At 41.3% G+C, this 21,334-nt stretch overlaps 1 protein-coding gene across 27 annotated transcripts in view; it reads left to right on the top strand.

Annotated features, from left to right (window-relative positions):
* The first annotated feature begins 2,485 nt into the window (after nt 1-2,485).
* PLAAT1 (phospholipase A and acyltransferase 1) overlaps nt 2,486-21,334 on the top strand; it is a 48,341-nt gene continuing 29,492 nt past the window's right edge. For 2 of the 27 annotated variants that reach the window (XM_070509182.1, XM_070509191.1), the window contains exons 1-3: nt 3,212-3,278; nt 12,204-12,342; nt 16,364-16,629. In XM_070509182.1, coding sequence (XP_070365283.1) covers nt 12,204-12,342; nt 16,364-16,629 — 405 coding nt within the window. In that variant the 5' untranslated portion in view covers nt 3,212-3,278. Of the gene's footprint in view, nt 2,671-2,862; nt 3,288-3,343; nt 3,576-5,936; nt 6,039-12,203; nt 12,343-16,360; nt 16,630-21,334 lie in introns of those variants that run through there. The other 25 variants (XM_070509193.1, XM_070509184.1, XM_070509185.1 and 22 more) reach the window with 25 other exon arrangements.

The following is a 21,334-nucleotide window of genomic DNA, read 5'->3' as shown; positions in this document are numbered from 1 at the left end:
TTCATATGCACATGATCACTGGGACGCAGCAGTCACAGAGACAGCACAGAGCCTGAAGGCGCCCTACATGAGGAATTTGTAGGGAACCGATTTCTGGTTCCAGTCGTATTGACAAAGAAGGTACAGAGCAGACTGAAAGGGAGCCTTGCGCAGTTTGTACCAAAGTCCAATCTGAGCAGACATGTTGCCTGGATATTCAAGGCAAGAAAAAAGCTTTTACTATAACAGCATGGATTTTGGGGGGCAGAGTTGGAACTACTTGAATGACTGTCTCAACTCTCACTTACTTACTAAGCTCCTGGAGCCAGCAACCTCTGTATCATCTTGGCAAATACCTGAGTTAAGGTCTTTCCAAAGACCATTTTTGCGCTAGGTCTCATTCACTTTGTATTTGTGCGTGTCTTTTGTTCTTGTGGTTTCTTCAGCTAAAAGAAAGACTATATTTTTACTGCCTAATAAAAGAAGGAGTCTGAGAGAAGGAAGAGCTCTCAACAAAGAGGCCTGATTTTAGTCCTAACCCCCGGACCCCCTGAGGGAGGAGCTCCACATCTCAGGCCTCAGAACACCTGCCGGAACCTGAGCAGACACAGCTTTATTGTCAGGATCAAATGAGACAAAGGATAGGAAAGTACTTTACTAATTGTAAAATATGCACAAAAGGGGGGCCAGCCCCATGGCCAAGTGGTTAGCGTTCTGCACGTTCTTCTTTGGCGGCCCCAGGTTCGCGGGTTCGAATCCCGGGTGCAGACCTGCTCTACTCATCAGCCATGATGTGGAGGAGTGCCACATACAAAGTAGAGGAAGATTGGCACAGATGTCAGCTCAGGGCTAACCTTCCTTAAGCAAAATAAGAGGAGGATTGGCAGTGATGTTAGCTCAGGGCAAATCTTTCTCACCAAATAAATAAATAAAATATGCACAAAAACATAGGGTTGTTTTGAGGGCTCCCCCTAACATCACCCAAGCCAATCAGTTTTAGACTCCATGTGTTAAAAAGGCAAATAATGACTCTTGTTACCTTGCAGGGCTTTTCCTGGTACGTGGACTTTATTCATTTTACAAGCACAATTAAATCATCTCCATTATGGTCATTTCAATATCTTTCAAGCCTTTCAAACCAACTAGGCAGCAACTGATAGTGCCAATCACCTGGTGCTTCCCTTAGTATAATAGCCAAAATCGTGAGAACCAGTTCTTCCGTTGTAATCCAACATCTGCTCCCATGGCATCCCACGTGCAGCTCTGGAGAGCCCAGGATTACAACCCTAGATTCAGACAGACTTTGGCTCTTACTGCCCAAGGCTAATTCCACATTCTTTCTAAATGGAAATTTTAATTCTGAGCCGCTCATCCACAGAGTCCCACCAAGTGATTAACTCTCCCTCCAATGTGTAGAAATGAATGGAGAACTCAGAGCCTTCCTGAACTCCAGAGCTTGTTTCTCCTACAAATTCCATTCGGGCATCAAATTGAGTTTACTCTTAACCGAATGCATTTTATCTCTACCTGGCAGGGATCTAGAAGTAAAATTACAAGATTTATTTCATTTTAATTCTATTATGATGCATTTAATCACAAAGACCCCTCAAAATGAAAAGATCATTTATCATCTTGCCCTGACTGAGCAGCCCTCCTCAGTTCACAGTCATGAATCCATAATGCAGGGGAGACTGGATGATTAAGTGTCCGATTAGAGAAAACAGATTAACCTGGCAAACATAATAAATTTAGCTCATAAGCAGGACGGCTTTATAAATGGTCACAATAACTCTCTTGTATAAAATCACGAACCACTTCCTCCCGTGATAACTCAATTGAAATAGTTGGGGAACATAAAGCAAATACCTGTTTCCGGCTTTCTCTTTGAGACATTAAAAGGGTACTGAAAGGCATATCTGATTCAGTTTATAATTCTAAAAAATGTATTAGATAGGGAACATGTAAGAAAAATATTAGCTCACAGAAAACCAAAGCTACAGCCTCTCAAGCATTCTAGTTTCCACTTTGCCAATAATTATATCTACATTTTGCACGCTGTCAATGTCTTTCTCCATTCTCTGCGTTTCCAAAGGTGCCAAAGCCAGACCCTCAGTTTCATGCCGCTCAGAGTCAGCTTTAACTTACGTAACAGAACCTGATCCTTATATAAAGGCAGTCACATCTTTAGGTAGTTCTTATCCCGTTGTGACAAAACACACAAAATTAGTGAGCTATTTCGGCCTTTGAATCAGTAGGGGGGAAAAAAACCTTTTAGCTGAGATTCCATTTACATCAGAGTTAAAATCTAGGTTATGACTTGTTTGAAAAGAAGTCCTGTGCAGAGCCCCAAAAAGTTCACGGAGCAGTCCGCCAGGCCTTCCTTCCTTAGCTGGTTAGTATTCCCGGCCTTCCGTATTTAGAAATGAGAAAAAGGATACTCCTCATGCCCAGTTTTATTTTTAAACTCACATGGCTGTGTTCCTGGAGGCCTCTGCTGGCCTACCTGGCCTGAAACAGAGGCAGTTAGGCCCCGCTCTGTCACATGCTCCCAAGGCACGCTGAATAAGAGACTTGCTCTGCCAGTCTGTCTAGAACTAGACCTCTTTTGGGGGTGCAGGGCAGGGGAGGTGGGGAGGGCAATAGGCTGCCTGAGAGAATCTTGACTTTAATGAAGGCCCCATCTGGAGCCAGGTAAATTTCCCACAGGCGGAAACTGACAGCTGGGGGGTCCAAGGGCTGGCCCACCCTCCCTTTCTCCTAGCTCCTTCCTCCCCTCTTCCCACCGAAGTTGATCTTAGCCTGGAGGTGCGTGACAGGGAGGGGTCCTATGGGACGTGGGGTCCACATGTGTCCTCACAGCCCTGGGCGATGAATCAGGCTCACAAGCACATATTGTGTAGGCTTGTGTGTGGTTGGAAGCAAGGAGGTTTTTTAAGGCCACTCCTTCCTCCCACGTTCGCAGAGACAAAGACTGAGATGCTTTCCTGTGGCGCGGGGACCGGCATCCGTTCCGCCGCCTTAAAAGAATTTGCGTCGAGCTAGGAGGGGGCGTACTTCCAGTGGGAATAGTGTGTATTCATGACTGTACACGAACATTTCTGGGCTCAACAGGACGAGTTAACCGTATAATCGCAGCACCTAGCACAGCCCTTGGTACCAGGAAAGTTTGACGCAGGAGCGTCCCAGCGGCCAGGAGGGCTGCGATTGGTTAGTTGCTGCGCTGGGGCTGCGCTTCAGCCGCTGGGAGGGTGGGTGTCTTTGTGCGCGCGGAGGGCAGGGGTCGCGTCGGGGCCCCTCGGGTGAGGAGGGTGCGGCGTGTGTGCGGGGGTGGGGTGGCTGTGTACGGGCGGGAGGACCCGTCCCCGGCCGTGGCGGGGGGCGGGGGCCGCGAGCGTGCGCGGCGGCGGCGGGGTCCAGGGCGTCCCCGCGCGGTGGGCTGGCGTTAGCGCTGCAGGCGGCCCTGAGCGGTGTCGGTGGCTGCCGCCCTGACCTTCCCCCGGAGCAGATGGAATCGGCCCGCGGCTGCTAACAGGAGGGCGACCCCAGGAGCCCCGCAGCTGCCGCCGGTGGGGGAGGACGACCCGGGCTTGAGTGAGGTGTGCGGGGGATAGGGAGGGAGGACTTCAGGCTCCCAGACAGCCTTGTTTGAACCAACTGTCGGAAAGCTCCAAGGATCAGTAGAGAGCATCTAATCTAACCCCAACCCCTCCTTTTTACGAATAGGGAAACTGAGTCCTCAGAGAATGAGGGACTCCTTCCCCAAGTCACACAGCTATTAAGTGGCAGAACCGGACTAGAAACCTGTTCTTGCTTACCAAGGCGTTTTAAACCTACCATCCTCCCTGAAGCGTATATGAACAATACTACAAGTGATTATTATTATAAAATATTAGATTTTGGAAATACAGATGGTGATATTACTTTGGCCTTCAGGACTGTTAATACGATTTATGTGCTAGGAAAACTCGTCCACTCCGCCCTCCCTTGGCTTGGGCTCCTCATTCCTTAAACATTTTCTGGGCAGGTTTTTTGTGCCAGACACTCCGCTACAAACTGAGGGTGTAGAGACAAACAAGAACCAGTCCTCCATATCGAGCAGAGGAAAAAATTCCCCAGACACTAGTAACTGACGCAGGAGTAGAAACGCGCTGGGCCTTAGATCCAACATGCAGTGGAAACTCCCAAGGAGATGCCATTTCTGGCTGACTGGAGGAAGACCTTGGGGGGGGGGGGCATCTGGCCTGGATCTTTAAGAGTGGGCCACCTGGGGGCATTTGGAACTGGGCTGTGCATTCCAGGTAGGAAGTTCAGTGTTAGCAACAAAACTCCAGGAGAGTTTGAGGAATAGTGAGTAGTTTGGTTTGCCTAGAATGTAGCGATGAATAAAGAGCCCAAGATTATAGAGGGGGCAGGGTGGGGAGTGAGTATGGAGGAGCCTCAGGGTGGTCTCCAAGCAGAGAATGACGGTACAGTGGCTGAGGATGGTTCATTTGGCTGGGAGGTGGAACCCTCAGCTGTCGAGTGATAGTCTTGGCCCGGAGGATCCTTGCAACTCTCTGAGGGTCTGTGGATTAGCCAATCTAGGAGCACAGGGGTTCATGGAGCCCTCTCAGAACAGCAGGACTGCGGATGAAAAATATAGCTGGAGTGGGAAATGGTCCAAATCGAATTGGGAGACTGCTGGACTATTGATGGCCTGTGATGGTGTTTCAGACTTCCAATAGCATTCTTGGAGCAGTTTGCGAAACAACACTCTTAGTATTCCTGTAACACAAGTGGCCTCATGGTCAGGAGTGGCAGTTAATCAGCATGTGCCTATCTGTGAGGGGGCAGTTATTTCTCTTGATGCATTCCCAGGGACCAACATGGAGCTACAAACAGGATAGCCTGTTCTGGCAGTTGGAACGGGAAATTTCTTGCACAAAGATTACAGACTTACCTTCATGCTACTGTTTATTATAAACTAGTGAAACAATTTTGTGTAGGTGAACTGTTAAAATGAAGTATTTTTACCTTAAAGATGACACACAACAGATTGCAGTAGAGAACTTTATAAATGTATCTTTAATTGGTTTTGTTATCTCATATTTATGAAGCAGTATATTAATATGTGTGCCTGAATGAAATGAGTAGATGTGGTCCTTGTAAATCAAATTCCCCAAATCGACAGGGTATAGCCATTTGCCTGCGGTCTGAATCTGGGCACCTTCTAGATTTTTCTAACCCCACCTTGGCATCTCCCCTATGAGAGAAGAACAGAGGTTCCCCAGCAAGGCTCTACTTCCCATTACTCACTGGTTTTGGTTATGAATGTTTAAAAACTTTCTGTTATACGGAACATATATTCTGTATGCTTTTGTAGCATCTCTGTCTGATGGGTATTTGAGAAGAGGAAAAAGGCGAAATGATGTTTAGTAGCATTTCCTTTGGTTAGTGATGTTAATCAGTGATATAAAGAGGGAACATGGCGTCTGGAGCAAGAAGGCAGACCTGGAATTGAGGTCTAGTTCTGTCACTTACCACCTGCGTGGCTTTAGGTCTGACATTTAACTCCTCTGAGTCTCAGTTTCCTCCTGTATAAACTGGTGATCCTAATTGTCAGCTCCTAGTCGTTAGCTAGTCTCACAACGTGTGAGGATGGCTGCAGAAATGTCAGCGAGGGAGGCAGAAGTGTGTACATGGGGAGGAGCAGGCAGAGTTAGGAGCTGACCTTGGAAGTAGACCAATCTGAGTCCACGTGTGGGTTCTGCCCTTTCCGGCCATGTGACTTTGGGTGAGTTCCTGACCTGCTGTGAATGTCGGGTGCCTCATCTTTAAAATGGGGGAAATAATGATGTCTACTTTTTGGTATTGATTGAGGATTACACCTGGCATGGCTTTTGGGAAATAGAATGAGAGAGAACTTTAAAGTTGCAGGGACCTTGGACAGCCTCCTTACCCTAACTCCCTCACACCAGGGAGATGTTATTTTTGTCCCCCTGACTGTGTTTAAACCTTCCCTGTGGCAGAGACTGCTGTCTGCACAAGGTGCTTCATCCATTGCTGGATCCCACATACAGGTAAAAACTGCTTCAGCGTAACTTCCACATATTGGTCCTCTTCCGTGCTCTGTAGAAAAATTACATTGGTCTCTCTTTGTTTAATTAAAGTTTTTATTTTGAGATAATTGTAGATTCACATGCACTTGTAAGAAATAAGACAGAGAGAGCCCTTGTACCCTTTACCCAGTTCCCCCCAAAGGTAACATCTTGCAAAACTAGAGTACAATATCACAACTGGGATATTGACATTGACATAATCTTTTTTTTTAAAGATTGGCACCTGAGCTAACGTCTGTTGCCAATCTTGTTTTTTTTTCTTCTTCTTCTTCTCCCCAAAGCCCCCCAGTACAAAGTTGTATATTCTAGTTATGCGTGCCTCTGATTGTGCTATGTGGGACGCCGCCTCTGCATGGCTTGATGAGCAGTGCCATGTCTGCACCCAGAATCTGAACCAGCAAAATCCCGGGCCGCCAAAGCAGTGCATGTGAATTTAACCACTCAGCCCCAGGGTTGGCCCCCTGACATGATCTTGATGCAGAACATTTCCTTCACCACTAGTCTCCCTCTTGTTGCCGCATCCACTTCCCTCTCACCACCTCTTAACCCCAGGACCAATCATTTTGAAATGTTATATAAATAGAATCATACAGTATGTAACCTTTTGGCATTGGCTTTTTTCTTTCCAGCATAATTCTTTGAAGATGCATCCAGGTGTTGGATGTATCGACAATCGTTTGCTCCATTTATTCTTTAGTAAGATTTCATGGCATGGCTGTACCATGCTTTAACTGTTCACCTGCTGAAGGTCACCTGGCTTGTTTCCTGTTTGGCGCTGTTATGAATAAGCTGCCCTGAACATTCGTGTATAGGTTTTTGTGTGAATGTGTCTTTTTGTCAAATTCAGGAGCACTATTTTATTAAATAAAACTTCCTTTACTAAAGTTATATGTTTTAATTACATTTATCAATTAAAAATTATTATGTATCTTAGGATCCATTTCTTGACCATGCTGAGCAACTTGTTTTTTAATTGAAGAATAGTTGACATACAATATTATGTTAGTTTCAAGTGTACAACACAGTGATTTGACGTTTATATACATTACAAAATGATCACCGCGACAAGTCTGGTAACCATGTCACCATACAAAGTTATTATAATGTTATTGACAAAATTCCCTATGCTGTACATTACATCCCCATGACTTATTTATTTTATGACTGGAAGTTTGTACCTCTTAATCCCTTTTACCTGTTTCACCCATCCCTCCTGTCTGGTGAGTGCCAATTGGTTATTAGTATCTATGAGTTTATTTCTGTTTTGTTTTGTTTGTTCATTTATTTTATTTTTTAGATTTCACATATAAGTGAAATCATATGGTATTTGTCTTTTTCTGTCTGACTTATTTTACTTAGCGTAATACACTCTAAGTCCATCCATGTTAATCACAAATGGCAAGATTTCATTATCTTTCATAGCTGAATAATATTCCATTGTGTGTGTATACATATATATGTATATATATGTGCTAGGAAAAGTATATATATATATATATATACACCACATCTTCTTTATCCATTCATCAATCGATGGACATTTAGGTTGCTTCCATGTCTTGTCTATTATAAATAATGCTGTAATGAACATAGGGGTGCATATATCTTTTCAAATTAGCATTGTCAGTTTCTTTGCATAAATACCGAGAAGTGGAATTACTGGATTGTAGGATAGTTCCATTTATAATTTTTTGAGGAACCTCCATACTGTTTTCCATAATGGCTGCACCAATTTACATTCCCACCAGTATACCAGGGTTCCCTTTTCTCCACATCCTCACCAACACTTATTTGTTGTCTTTTTGATAGTAGCCATTCTGACAGGTGTGAGGTGATGTCTCATTGTGGTTTCGATTTGGGATTCCCTGATAACTAGTGATATTGAGCATCTTTTAATGTGTCTGTTGGCCATCTGTATGTCTTCTTTGGAAAAATGTCTGTTCAGGTCCACTGCCCATTTTTAATCGGCTGTTGTGTTTTTTTGATATTGAGTTGTATGGTTTGCAAAAATCTTCTCTCATTCAATAGATTGCCTTTTCATTTTGTTGATGGTTCCCTTTGCTGTGCAAAAGCTTTTTAGTTTGATGTAGTCCCATTTATTTTTGCTTTTATTGCCTTTGCCTGAGGAAACAGATCCAAAACTACTTCTAAGATGGATGTCAAAGAGCTTGCTGCCTTTGTTTTCTTCTAGGAGTTTTATGGTTTCAGGTCTTACGCTTAAGTTTTTAATCCATTTTGAGTTTATTTTTGTATATGATGTAAGAAAGTGTTCTAGTTTCATTCTTTTGCATGCAGCTGTCTAGTTTTCCCAACACCATTTATTAAAGAGATTGTCTTTTCCTCGTTATATATTATTGCCTCTTTTGTTGTATATTAATTGACAATGTAAGCGTGGATTTATTTCTGGGCTCTCTTGTTCCATTCATCTCTGTGCCTGTTTTTGTGCCATTACCATGCTGTTTCGATTACTATAGGTTTGTAGTATAGTTTGAAATCTGGCAGCATGATACCTTTGTTCTTCTTTCTCAAGATTGCTTTGGCTGAATGTAAGTCTTCCTTTTCTTAAATCTCTGGGATAAATGCTTAGGAGTACAATTCCTGGATCATATGTTAGTCACAAGTTAAGTTTTCAAAGAAATTGACAGACTGCTTCCAGAGTGACTGTACCATTTTATATTCTCACCAACAATGAGTGGTCCAATTACCCTGCATCCTTGCCAGTGTTTTCTGTTGTCACTATTTTTTATTTTAGCTATTGTGATAGGGTGTAGCATATCTCATCACAGTTGTAATCTGCCTTTCCCACATGGCTAACGATGTTTGCCATGGCTCACTTGACATCTGTGTCTCTTCTTTGGTGAAGTGTGTCTGTTGCTCATGTTCTAATTATATTCTTTGCTTTTTTTACTGTGGAGTTTTGAGAGTTCTTTATATGTTCTTGATACTAGTCTTTTCTCAGATATGTGGTTTGCAAATGTTTTCTCCCACTCTGTAGCTTGATTTTTTTGTCCTTTTAACAGGATCTTTTTGCAGTGCCAAAGTTTTTAATTTTGAGGACATCAATTTGTCAGCTTTTCCTTCTATGGATAATGTTTTTGGTATCCAGTCTAAGAATTCTTCCTCTAGCCTAGATCCTGAGGATTTTCTCCTCTGTATTTTTCCCTGTGTTTTATAGTTTTGCATTTTACATTTAAGTCCATTATCCACTTTGAATTATTTTTTGTATAAAGTGTGAGACTTAGGCCAAGGTTCTTTTTTGGCAATGAATGTCCAATCGCTCCAGCACCATTTGTTGAAAGCCCTTAAATTAGCCTATGACCTTAGGCACGTCAGATCACCTGCCTGGTTCTCTTTCCTCTATCTTAAGAGTGAGGATCTTGTACTAGGACTGCATGGGTGCTATTTAAACACCAAGCTCCGTTCCTAGATGTTCTGGGGTCCCAGGGAGCCTCAGTGGCAGCAACAGTGAGGAGCAAATGGGGCTCTCATGCCTCTCCCTGACTTCATCCAGGGCAGGGCTGCTTTTTATATTTTATATTCTTGTGGGTCCGTCTGATGCTTAGTTTGATAGATGGCCCTGCTGCTAAAAACATGTTCGGAGAGCAGTGGATTGGATAACACCTGAAGTACCGTTCCGCAGTAAATTGCTGTAATTCCAAGCGTTTGGTGTCAGAACCCACTTTTCCCCTTACATATTACCCTTCGGTCTCCTGCCTTAGTTTCTGGAGAGGTTACTCATGTGAAAGCTTCCCTTGTTGTCCTGTCATCCTTCTTTCTAAATATGACAGGCTTCATGAAATCAATTAACACACAATTCGCACAGCAGTTTATGAACTATCTGTCAGAATTGAAGATGTGTTAAATATATTACAATTTTCAGTGGAATCATCCATTCTGCAGCATTGTCATGGTGGAAAGAGAGGATCAGGAACTAAAATCACTCATGAGCCGTGAACCAGTATCTCAACCTTTACAAATGGCTACCTCCCTCTCGCCATCCGCCTGGGTAGCTTTTGCCAGTTCACGAAGCGTTTGCAACAGCTTTCACCCAGTTCATGAAATATTGCTTGTAACAGCTTTTTGAGAAAAACCAGTTAGCTCTATACTCTTATGCCTGCCTTCAAAATGAGCAAACTGAGACTCGGGCAGTTTGAATGGACTTGCCCAAAGTGACAGAACTAGCACGTTAACAAGCGGAAGACCTGAGACAAGAGCTCACATCTTTAACACCTGGGCCAGTTCTTTTCCCCTGTTTATTTGATAAGCACTTCGGTGAGTATCTTCCAGAAGTTGGCGTTTGCTACTGTAGCTTTTTATCTAAAATAAGATGATAACACCATAAACTCAAATAGCTGTAGGTTTTTAAAAAATTAAATAGGGTGAATTGAGATAGTGAATTTGCAAAAAAATGTGTTGCCCTACAAAGTGCTCTCTGTTTAAATGATGGTTATTATTGTAAGCTTGGCTGCGTCTCTGGATTCTAGTAGGCAGCTGTGTACGCTTGCTGACTGCTGTTCACGAGAAGTGTGTTTATATCGTCATAGATTATCTATTTTTCCTTTTAGTACCCATGTGCCAAATTGTGAACTGCCGTATTAATAAGATGCAAACATATTTGAGAGGGTGGTTAGACTTGATGTTTCCGTAAAGTTGTTTTAATAGTTCTTTTTCGACAGATGGACAACTTACATTTGGCCACGTTTCTGTGACAGTGTGATGATTGAAGTTTTCAACAGATGGCATACTCATACTTGGAAAAACACCCTCCCTATATTAATTGTTGTAAAAAAGACTTTTCGAGTGCCAGAAAAATGATAGTCTGTATTCCCAAGTCCTTAGCCCGTGCTATTATAATTATAATTTAGATGATTTGGAAGTTCCCCTTTCTGGCACTTGGATTTATTTTGTAAATGAGAGTACATAGCTATAATAGAGGGAGAGATGATGAGGAACACGCTGTTGCCAATTAGAGATTCAACATAGACATAGCACTAAATCCCCTTTTGATTATCAATGAATGTACATAACTCCCTCTCGCTGAGTCATTCTACTTCCGTGCCATACATAGAAAATGTAACCTTCCATAAAAATCAACTGTCAGAGACTTGTACGTTCTTTCTAAAAAGTATTGATTTAAAAGGAAAAAAAAAACTGACCAAACTTAGAATTTTCAGACATATTCATCAATATGATGAACTCCCCAACCTTCCAAGTTGTCTCCCTTCTACATTGACCACTTTGCATTGTTTCTGGAATCAATAAATGAGGATTCAGACAGTAAGTGGGCAGTACGGGAGTGGTGGAAATCTGTAGGGGTGTTTGTGGTTGTCACAATGACAAAGGGCTTTTACAGATAATTCGTGGGTGAAGGCCAGAGTGCTCAGACCTGCAAAGCACAGTTTGGTACGAGGAAGAAACATCTCGTATCCTGTAGTATGCCTGAATATCTGGCTAGATGCTCATCTGAGCCCAGAACTTACCTCTGCTTAAATTAAATGAGACAGTAAATTTTGCATTACAGATTATTTTTTGTACACAATATTGGTGTCCACCCATATTTCTGCTCTTTGATTTTACTATGCTGCATATGCAAGGCTGAACGCCTTCTTATCTTCTGCTTCTGGATCCTGACTTTTTCATGCTAAGTGAGTACAGCATATACACGCTCTATTAAATCTTTTTGTGTAGTCATGGACTGAGCATTTACATAGTAAAACGGATATTATTATAAATTTACCTCCCCTTTCCATTCCAAATAGGACGTCATATGAATATTTTTGAAATTTTATGTAGAGGTAAATTATATTATCCATGAATTTCTGAATTTAAAGGGAGAATTATAAAATGCTGATCTTAATAAAGGGGCGGTGGAATTGATCAGGATGAGAAGAATTGCTGTAGGAAATTATGCAATAGCAGACAAATTCCTTCTCCATTTGTCTACTTGTGTACACACAATTCAGTGTTGGAATCCTTCAAAGTAAAGGACAATGGTGTGAGTGTAAGTCTTTAATAAGGAAGGCAATCCCAATAAATTCTGTATCCCTACGCTTCTACGGAAGTCTTAAACTGATTTTCTTTTACCGAGTTGTATCAGCTAGATCTTCTGTGTGTCTGTCGTTGCAGATGGCGTTCAATGATTGCTTTAGTTTGAAGTACCCTGGCAACCCCCAGCCAGGGGACTTGATTGAAGTGTTTCGTCCTGGCTATCAGCACTGGGCGCTGTACTTGGGTGACGGTTATGTTATCAACATGGCACCTATAGGTAAGGTTTGTTCCACTGGCTCCTGGGACCTCTTTAGTTTTCTTGTTATAAAGTGAAATCATAAAACAAAACAAGATAGAAATAAAATGTAGACAGTAGGTAAATCTACCTGATCTAGGTTTAAGGAAGGACATTCTAAGACCAAAGTGGCATTAAAGAAATCATAAAGAGCAATTAACACTAAAATTTAAAACCTCTGGATTAAAAAAATCACAATTAAAAAGTAAATAGCTGGGGAAAATATTCACCACAAACATGACAAGATTCAATGTCTTTATATATCACACAAATAGATTATTTCAATTCATTAAATGTCTATTTTTTGATTACCCAGTATGTGCCAAATGCTATTTTTTTTTTTTTAAAGATTGGCACCTGAGCTGACATCTGTTGCCAATGTTCTTTTATTTTCTTCTTCTTATCTCCAAAGCCACCCAGTACGTAATTGTATATTCTGGTTGTGAGTGCCTCTGGTTGTGGTATGTGGGACCCGCCTCAGCATGGCCCGACGAGCAGTGCCATGTCTGTACCCAGGATCCGAACCAGCGAAACCCCGGGCTGCCGAAGTGGAGGGCACAAACTTAACCACTCGGCCACGGGGCCCACCCCTCAAATGTTATTCTTGGTGCTGGGGGTACATAAACGTCTTCCTGAATGATAGAGCTTATATTCCAGTGGCGAGAGAGATCATGGATAAAATACAGAAAGCAGCATTAGAAGAGAGACAAGTGATATGGAAAAAATAAACCAGAGAAACAGGATAGGAAGTGCTGAGGGTTCTGCAGTTTTAAATGAGGTGGTCAGAAAAATCTCCTAAGAAGGTAACATTTGAAGAACGACTTGAAAGAGGTGAGGAAACCAGGGAGATGATATTTGGAGACAGATTTTTCTCAGGCCAAGGGGACAGCAAACACCCAAATCCCAACAAACAAGTGGGTAAAGAATTGGGAACAGTTTGGAGAAGAAAAGCAAAAGCCAATACTCATCTTTACAGGCTTCAACTTTTGAGTCATCTATGAATTGTAAAATAAAACGACAGATTTTATGCCTATCACATTAGCAAAGGTTAAAAAAATGATAACAATCAGTGTTGGTAAGGGTATAATGAAATGAACGCAAGGATATTGTTGATAGAAATATAAGTTGATAAAATCATTCACACAAACAATTTAACGGTACACATATCTTAAGAGTCTTAAAAGAATTCATATGCTCTGGCCCTGTAACTGTACTTCTATGAGTCTATTCTTGGGAAATTTGAGAGAGATGTAGACTAACATTTTTGTATAAGGGTATTCACTTTTATCTCATTTGTAATCGTTTAAAAAATAGACAATGGCTTAATGTTCAATAGGGGAATAAATAAATAAATTATGATTTAACCACAGAATATTAGGTATCTGTGTTTGAGAGAATTTTTAGTTGCAAGTAACAGAAATCAAACTCAAATTAGCTTAAGCAAAAAGGCAACTTCATTCCTATACTGAGGGAAACTGTAGAAAGGGGAGAGATGATGCTGGCCTCAGGGGTGCCTGGATGAGGGGTCGGAACACTATCAAGACTCTGTCTCACATCTGCATACTTTTTCTCTCAGTGTCTCCATTCTCGTAGGCTATGACTCTCTAAGAAGCTAAACTGATGACCATCAGCGTCCTTATGCTCTCGTTCTTACAGTTGTGTGACCCAACAGGAGAGAGAGCTAATCCGTGTCCACTGTAGTTAGAAAAATCATGGAGAACAACACTAATTGGTCCACTGGGGGTCCCCTGCCCATTGCTGGACCATCTCTGTGTCCAGGGGAATGGCATACTATGATTGGCGTAGACAGGGTCTTTTGCAGAAAGAAGGAGGCAGTGGTGGGATGGAGTGATAGACAAAAACAAAAGCCACAGTAACAGCCATTAAAAATCATATTTCTAGGGGCCGGCCTGGTGGCATAGTGGTTAAGTTCATGCCCTCTGCTTTGGTGGCCCAGGGCTCGCCAGTTCGGATCCCAGGCACAGACCTACACACTGCTTATCAAGCCATGCTTTGGCAGGCATCCGACATATAAAATAGAGGAACATGGGCACAGATGTTAGCTCAGGGCCAGTCTTCCTCAAAAAAATAAGATCATATTTCTGGATATGTTTAATTACATGAGAGATAATCTTGAAGTAATATTTATTTGAAAATAAATATAAATATTTGCTTATAGAAATTCAATATGCAATATGTTACTCAGTTTGCAAAGAAATAATATATACATAAATGAATGCACACACATGCACACATGTATACACATATGTTAATAAAAGACATAGAAGTACATCAAAATAATAATAGTAGTTATTTCTGGGTGGTGGGATAATAGGTGATTTATATTTACATGTTTATGCTATATTTTTAAAATATTTAGAAATGAGCACAAATTAATTTATTTATTAGGGAAAAATGTACGTAAATAACAAATAGCCTGTTATTATTTCCTTGAGATAACTTAAAAGAGAAATGTTTATAGGCCTAAGTTTTACTATCTTGGGAACTTCTGAGAATTTTTGACAAAGCAGTTTTTGCGACATTTTAAGATATTTGCCTCTTGTTCTAGAATGTTGGAAATGGCAAATATGATACAGAGCCGTTAGTCTCTGCAGAATCTAGTCATTAACACTAAGTAATCCTCTACATTATCTCTGCAGTCTTCGCATCTGGAAAATAATATGAGATTTTGATGCTGTTTGTTATTTTCATGTCTTAAGCTCCATATTAATGTGGTTCAAGCTCTGAGCTCTGATCCTGTAGGCTGAAACTCCATTCCTGTTGCTGTGATTAACTACTAAGGTGATATTTTACAAGCCACTTTACTCTCCAAGCTTCAATTTCCTCATCTGTAAATTGATTTGATCAGACCAGCCCCCAACAAAGTTTGTTAGTTCTAACTACGATATATGTGCTCTAAGAGCTTGTAATGTGTAAAAACTTTCAATGTGTTAGATGTTAACTGGAAATGCTGCTCCAGTGCAAAGAAGCTTAGAAGATAGAAAAAAAGAAGAGTGGAAAAGAAAGTTTACTTTTAGTCATTACTAAAAGGGAAAGTGTCTAACCACTGGTTATATAGAGGCCCTTCCTCCCATGATTTTCTTGAACCATGGCCAAGCATAGCAGTCTTGGGCATATGGAGAAGGACCTGGTCCTGGTGTTAGACCGAACACTGAGGACTCATCTGTCCAGCCTCAGATACTGACAGTGGTAGGCCAGAAACAAAGGTTCCTGGCAGTCTGGGCAAATGCTTATCAATAGAGGCAGTAAGGTGGAGTGGTGGGGCTTGGGGCATTGTAACAGGAGGGTAGGGCACAGCATGGGCCACATCTAGCAGACAGTGTCCACTATATTAGGTTCAGGTTCAAAACTTAGTTCTTTGGCCAAAGGAACTGGCAAGACAAAAGTTTGGCCCCAGCCTGACACTAGCTGACACCTCAGAGGACTAGGATACCATGCAGGTTTCAGATTGGACCCAAATTGAAGCCTAGTTGAAAGAATAAATGTAGAAAAGTGGAGGTGGGGGTAAGGTGCAATTTAGATGCTAGGACGAGACTACTGATCATAATGCACTATTGCTACGACCCAACGGTATTAGTTTGGAAGGGTTCAGATGCTGAAAAGGAGCCTACTTTATAGAAAAAGTGAGCAACGATCTTATCTATAGTATGTTAGAAACATATCAAGATCTGTAGTAATCATATTGATTGATAGAGAACTTATTCCTCAAGAATGGATAGAGTTTTCTCACCCAATTTATTCTATGAGTAGATGTAAATTTTCAGAAAGTTTTCTTGTATTCTCACTCATACAGTATTAAGTGTTATTGATAAATTACAGAATGAGAGCTTGAGGCTGGTAGGATGAAGTGGTTGCTGGTTGATGGTAAGTTAGGAGCACAGCTGGGTTTAGTCCTCCCTGCACTTCCAGAGTCTTCAGATGGCATTGGAGTTCACTGGGCCAGGTCAATCTATCTTGCTAACCAGAATTCTCCTTATAGAAGATGGCATTCCTGCAGCATTTACAAGCGCCAAGTCTGTATTCAGCAGAAAGGCCCTGGTGAAGATGCAGCTCTTGAAGGATGTTGCGGGAAATGACACGTATAGAATAAACAATAAATACGATGAAACATACTCCCCTCTCCCTGTGGAAGAAGTCATACAACGGTCAGAGTTTGTTATTGGCCAGGAGGTGGAGTATGACATATTTGTCAACAACTGTGAGCATTTTGTGACTTTGCTTCGCTATGGAGAAGGAGTTTCAGAGCAGGTGAGTCTTCTTTAAGAGATATATGCTTCTTACGTTGGGCAAATGATAACTACTGACTATCATAAGGTTCCCAGGCCTCAAAAAAATGAAAACAATGAGAAGACATGAGAACACTGAAGGACAAAGAGGGAATTGAGTTGTCCAAGGTCATGCAGCCAATTAATGATCAAACTGAGACTAGAACATGGATATCATCAATTTGGGGCTATAAGGGACTGAAGCAGACTCAAGACCATAGCTTTCTGTCAGTCTTATTGCCCTCTGTCCTTCCATTTTTTCCCACTACCCCAACCGTATAGCAATCTCAAATCGGTAACCTCATATACTGAAAAGAATGTTGACTTTTTTTGAGTGGAAGTTCGTTTGCCAAAAACGTAGATGGTAATTCTGAAATTCTTTTCCGTTGGCTGAAAGAGGCCAGCTGATGACATAGCTTGGTGCGTTTGTAAACAGTTTCTGTCTCCTTGCAATGACAGTGTCAAGAAATTTTGAGCTTTTAAGTAGATCCTTTGATTTGTTGAAATTTTGGATGATTTTTAGTGGATTAATTGACTGTTTTTAAAGTCGCTTGCACTTTTGTCATTTACCACCACTATTTTGTAGTATGGCAGATTCCTAACTAAAAGCACGCTTGATTCAAGTGCTGTTTTTCTGTCGTCCCACCAATGCAATTCCATCATTGATGTTTTAATCTAAAGATTTATTAAAGTGATCTAACAGAATAAATCTATAAAGCCTTCCAGTATCCTGAAATAGTGGATCAGTTATATAATCGTCTATTCTAAGGAATGAGGTTACAGTTCTTCTCACAAAAGCTTGGGAAAGTGGGAGATGGAACATAATTTTGTTTTCATTAGGAAATAATTCAACTGGAAATTTATTTTTTTAGGAGATATATTAAAGTAATGAATGCTCTGTTCACATGTAACAATAAATTGCTTCTGAGCCAGAACACAGAGGAGATAGGTACAAATTCCCGCTCACTTTTGCGTTGAAAACTAGTGGTATAACTAGGAAATAGATTCTTTCCCTCTCCCTTGTTAATGTTAAAGTTGTCCACTGCACTCAATCAGCAATTTTTTAAAAAATGTGGCTCCATACAAAGGAGTTAGAACCATCTTCTTGCTTTGACTCTTACTTGCAATCCATCATCTTTTCACCTTTCTGACCCAGAATCGAGACCCACGAAAAGTTAATTATTCTTCAACAACTAGTAGAACTGTTCTCTAGAAGGTTCTGAAGAAGATGGTGCCCAGCCTTAGGAACTCACCTAAGCTTTGAAATTCTGCTGACCCGAGTTAGAACCCCATCCTCACCACTTATTAGATGACTGACCTTGGGCACGTTGTTTATCAGTTTCCTAATCTATAAACTGAGGTTGTTTTGAAGATTATAGGAGATATTTGAAGTATCCTAGCATATTGTGTTATATATTATCCATCCCCCTTAACAGCGTGCCTTAGATGGATACCATTTTTAATTGCAGTATTTTAGGGTTTTTATAGATCTTCAGTAAAATCTCTGTTGATCTAACAGAAACTACAACACTTGGGTTACTTTTATTATTATTGATAATTAATAGTATTAATATTAATAATAGCTAGTATTAGATTAATTTTTTGTGTCCCCTTAAGGCTTAGGGCTCCTGAGCTTAGAACATTGTTCTTGGGAAGGGCTATATACTTCCCCCAATTAAAAAAATCTGTAAATGCATAAAAGAGAAAAGTGGAAGGATTGTGGCCCTATCTTTCTTTTTCGTCCTCATGCCTTTTTAAAAAATCTTTCTTAAAAAAAATGTGTCTTTTTCGAGCTGTTTTAAGTTTGCAGCAAAATTGAGCTGAAAGTATAGAGTTCCCACGTAACACCTCGCCCCACCCCCAACCACACACACATACACAGGCATCAACATCCCACACTAGTGTGTTATAATTGTTACAAAAGGTGAACCAACACTGACGCATCATTATCAAAGTCGATAGTGAAGGAAACCAGAATGTGCCACCCCCAAAATATGTCACTGTGGCATAAGGATTATTTTGAGCTAAAGACAATTGAGGAGACGCAGGTACAAGAAAAGCTCCCTGCCCTTCCCCTATTTGCCTAAAAGCAGGACATAGAGTTTCAGAGGTGTCCCTCCTCCCCTCTCTAGCAGGAAGGGCAAAAGTTAATCATTGGGGACAACCTGGGGTGAAGGTAAGACACTTATCAGCCTGGAGAGGGCACCAGAGGGATCTAATTTTACTAACTAGCCTCTGTCTACTCTTAGTTTCCTGTTTGTTTACCTTCCCACAATTTCTGCCCATGAGCCTAAAACCACTTTCCATTGTCCTATCATTTCTCTACAAATTTATTGTTCTTTGTTGAAGATACTATATAAGCCTGAATTCTAAGCCACGTCTTTGAGTTGCTCTTCCCTGAGTTTCTCCCATGTATATATGAGATGTACATTTTAATAAACTTCTGTTTTTCTCTTGTTAATCCATCTTTTATTACAGAGGCTTAGTTGAGAACCTAAGATGCGTAAAGGAAAAGTTTTTACTCCCCTAAAATAGTTAACCTTAGGGCTCAGTCTCTGTGTTGTACATTCTATAGGTTTTGACAAATGCATAATGACAGGTGTTTATCATTACAGTATCATACAGAATAGTTCCTGGCCTAAAAATCCTTTATGCTCTGCCTGTTCGTCTCTCCTTCCTGCTAGACCTCCAGCAACCACTTACTTTACTGTCTCCATAGTTTTACCTTTTCCAGAATGTTGTGTAGTCAAAATTAGTCTAAGCCTTATGCATTTAAAATTTTTCCATATTTTGTCCTGGTTTGTAGCTCATTTCTTCTTATCACTGAACAATACTCCATTGTCCAGATGTACATTCACTTACTGAAGGACATCTTGGTTGCTTCCAAATTTTGGCAGTTGTGAATAAAGCTACTAGAAACATTTGTGTGCAGATTTTTGTGTGGTTGTAAGTTTTCAATTCTTTTGGATAAATACCAAGGTGCATGATTGCTGGATTGTATGTAAGAGTATGTTTAGTTTTGTAAGAAACCCCCAAGTTGTCTTCTGGAGTGGCTGCACCATTTTGCATTCTCACCAACAATGAGTGAGAGTTCCTGTTGCTCCACATCCTCTTCAGGATTTGATATCATCGGCATTTGGGAATTTAGCCTTTCTAAGAGGTACTTTCTAAGTGGTAACTCATTTGAATTTGCAGTTCCCAAAATACATATGATATTGAGCATCTTTTCACATGCTTATTTACCACCTGCATAGCATATTTGGTGATGTGTCTCTTGAGAGCTTTTGCCCCTTTTTTAATTGGGTTGCTTGCTCATTTTCTTATTGTTGAGTTTTAAGAGTTCTTTGCATCTTTCAGGTAATAGTCCTTTATCAAATTTGTCTCTTGCAAATGTTTTCTCCCAGTCTGGGGCTTCTCTTTTCTGTATTTTTTGAAAATTTCAAAAATCAACATTTGTCACTGTGATAGTCTAAACAAGTTATTAAAATGTGTCTGTCTTAGTGGAAGATGGCAGCACCCTTGAATAGGCCTGGACAAGCTGACACACAGCACCCGCTGGCTGTGCTTCAGTGCATGGTACTGCAGCCTTAGCATCTCGGGGGAAGAGGCATTTTGATAAACCCTTCAGTCATCTGTGGCCCAGCTACTCTGATATCTGGACATAGCTGCTCCGGGTTCAGCTAATAGTTTCGTTGGGCATGTATAGATCCTCAGAATGAGGCCTTTATTATGGCCCACAGGCAGAGAGCCCTGTAAAGCATGAAGTGTGCAGTCGGATTTGGTGATCCTATAATCCTAAGTAAGCCGTGAAGCATAAGCTCTTGTTCATGCTTGTTCACCAAGAACATCCTGGGATGTTACAACCTTGCGGATCAGATCCCATTACACATAACTCCAAGGGATTGTCCAAATTATGTGGGATTTTGCCATTTAGAATGCAGCTTGAAATAAATAAGTGTTTGGGATTGGGGAGACTGCATGCTGGATGTGGCTTTATTATAACTGCAGCTGGCCTGTGTGATCTCAGGGGATTTTGGTTTAGGGTCAAGTTGCCTGTCTCCTCCCCAGATCTCAGGTTTATGGGATCTCTCAAATCTTATGTTTCTAGTGGCTGAAAGATACTGAGGAAGTTGGGTCTGCATCTGGCTCGAGCCACCCTACCCACAGATCCTGCTGCTTTCCCAGGGCTGTACCCTGCTGCCATTTGACACCTCTGTTTAAAGACACCAATTGTGCTTTCCTATTTCTCATTGCCTGCCACACTTCCCTGTATCATACCTTCTTGGGATCTCAGCATCTGCCTGGAATTCTATGGGGGCTGGGCTTGATCGATAATCTTTGATCCCTGTCTGATTACTGATTCTGCCCCTCTTTGCTCCCCCTGTTCTGTGTGGGTAGCTCTATGCTGCAGTGAATTCTGACTCTCTCCCGGAAAAATAACTTAGGGAGCTACTAATGAAAAATTATAAATAAAATAAAAAGCCAACCAAACAAATCAAGAAAATTAGAATTGCAAACTAAAATAGGATTGTCAGTTGCTTGCCAGTGCTCTTCTCCCCAGCAGCTGGGGATGGTGGCAGAATAGGGAGTTGCAATTACAGGCCTTGTCCCTGTAGACCACAGGATGGTGTAACGGAGGGAATACTCCTGTCATTGTGCTGCCTTCCTGGCCACAGCCTTTGCTGCTT

Source organism: Equus asinus, chromosome 5, assembly GCF_041296235.1.
Source record: "Equus asinus isolate D_3611 breed Donkey chromosome 5, EquAss-T2T_v2, whole genome shotgun sequence".
Taxonomy (NCBI): domain Eukaryota; kingdom Metazoa; phylum Chordata; class Mammalia; order Perissodactyla; family Equidae; genus Equus; species Equus asinus.
Note: the sequence above shows the minus strand (reverse complement) of the source record. Positions and strands in the feature narration are given on the sequence as shown.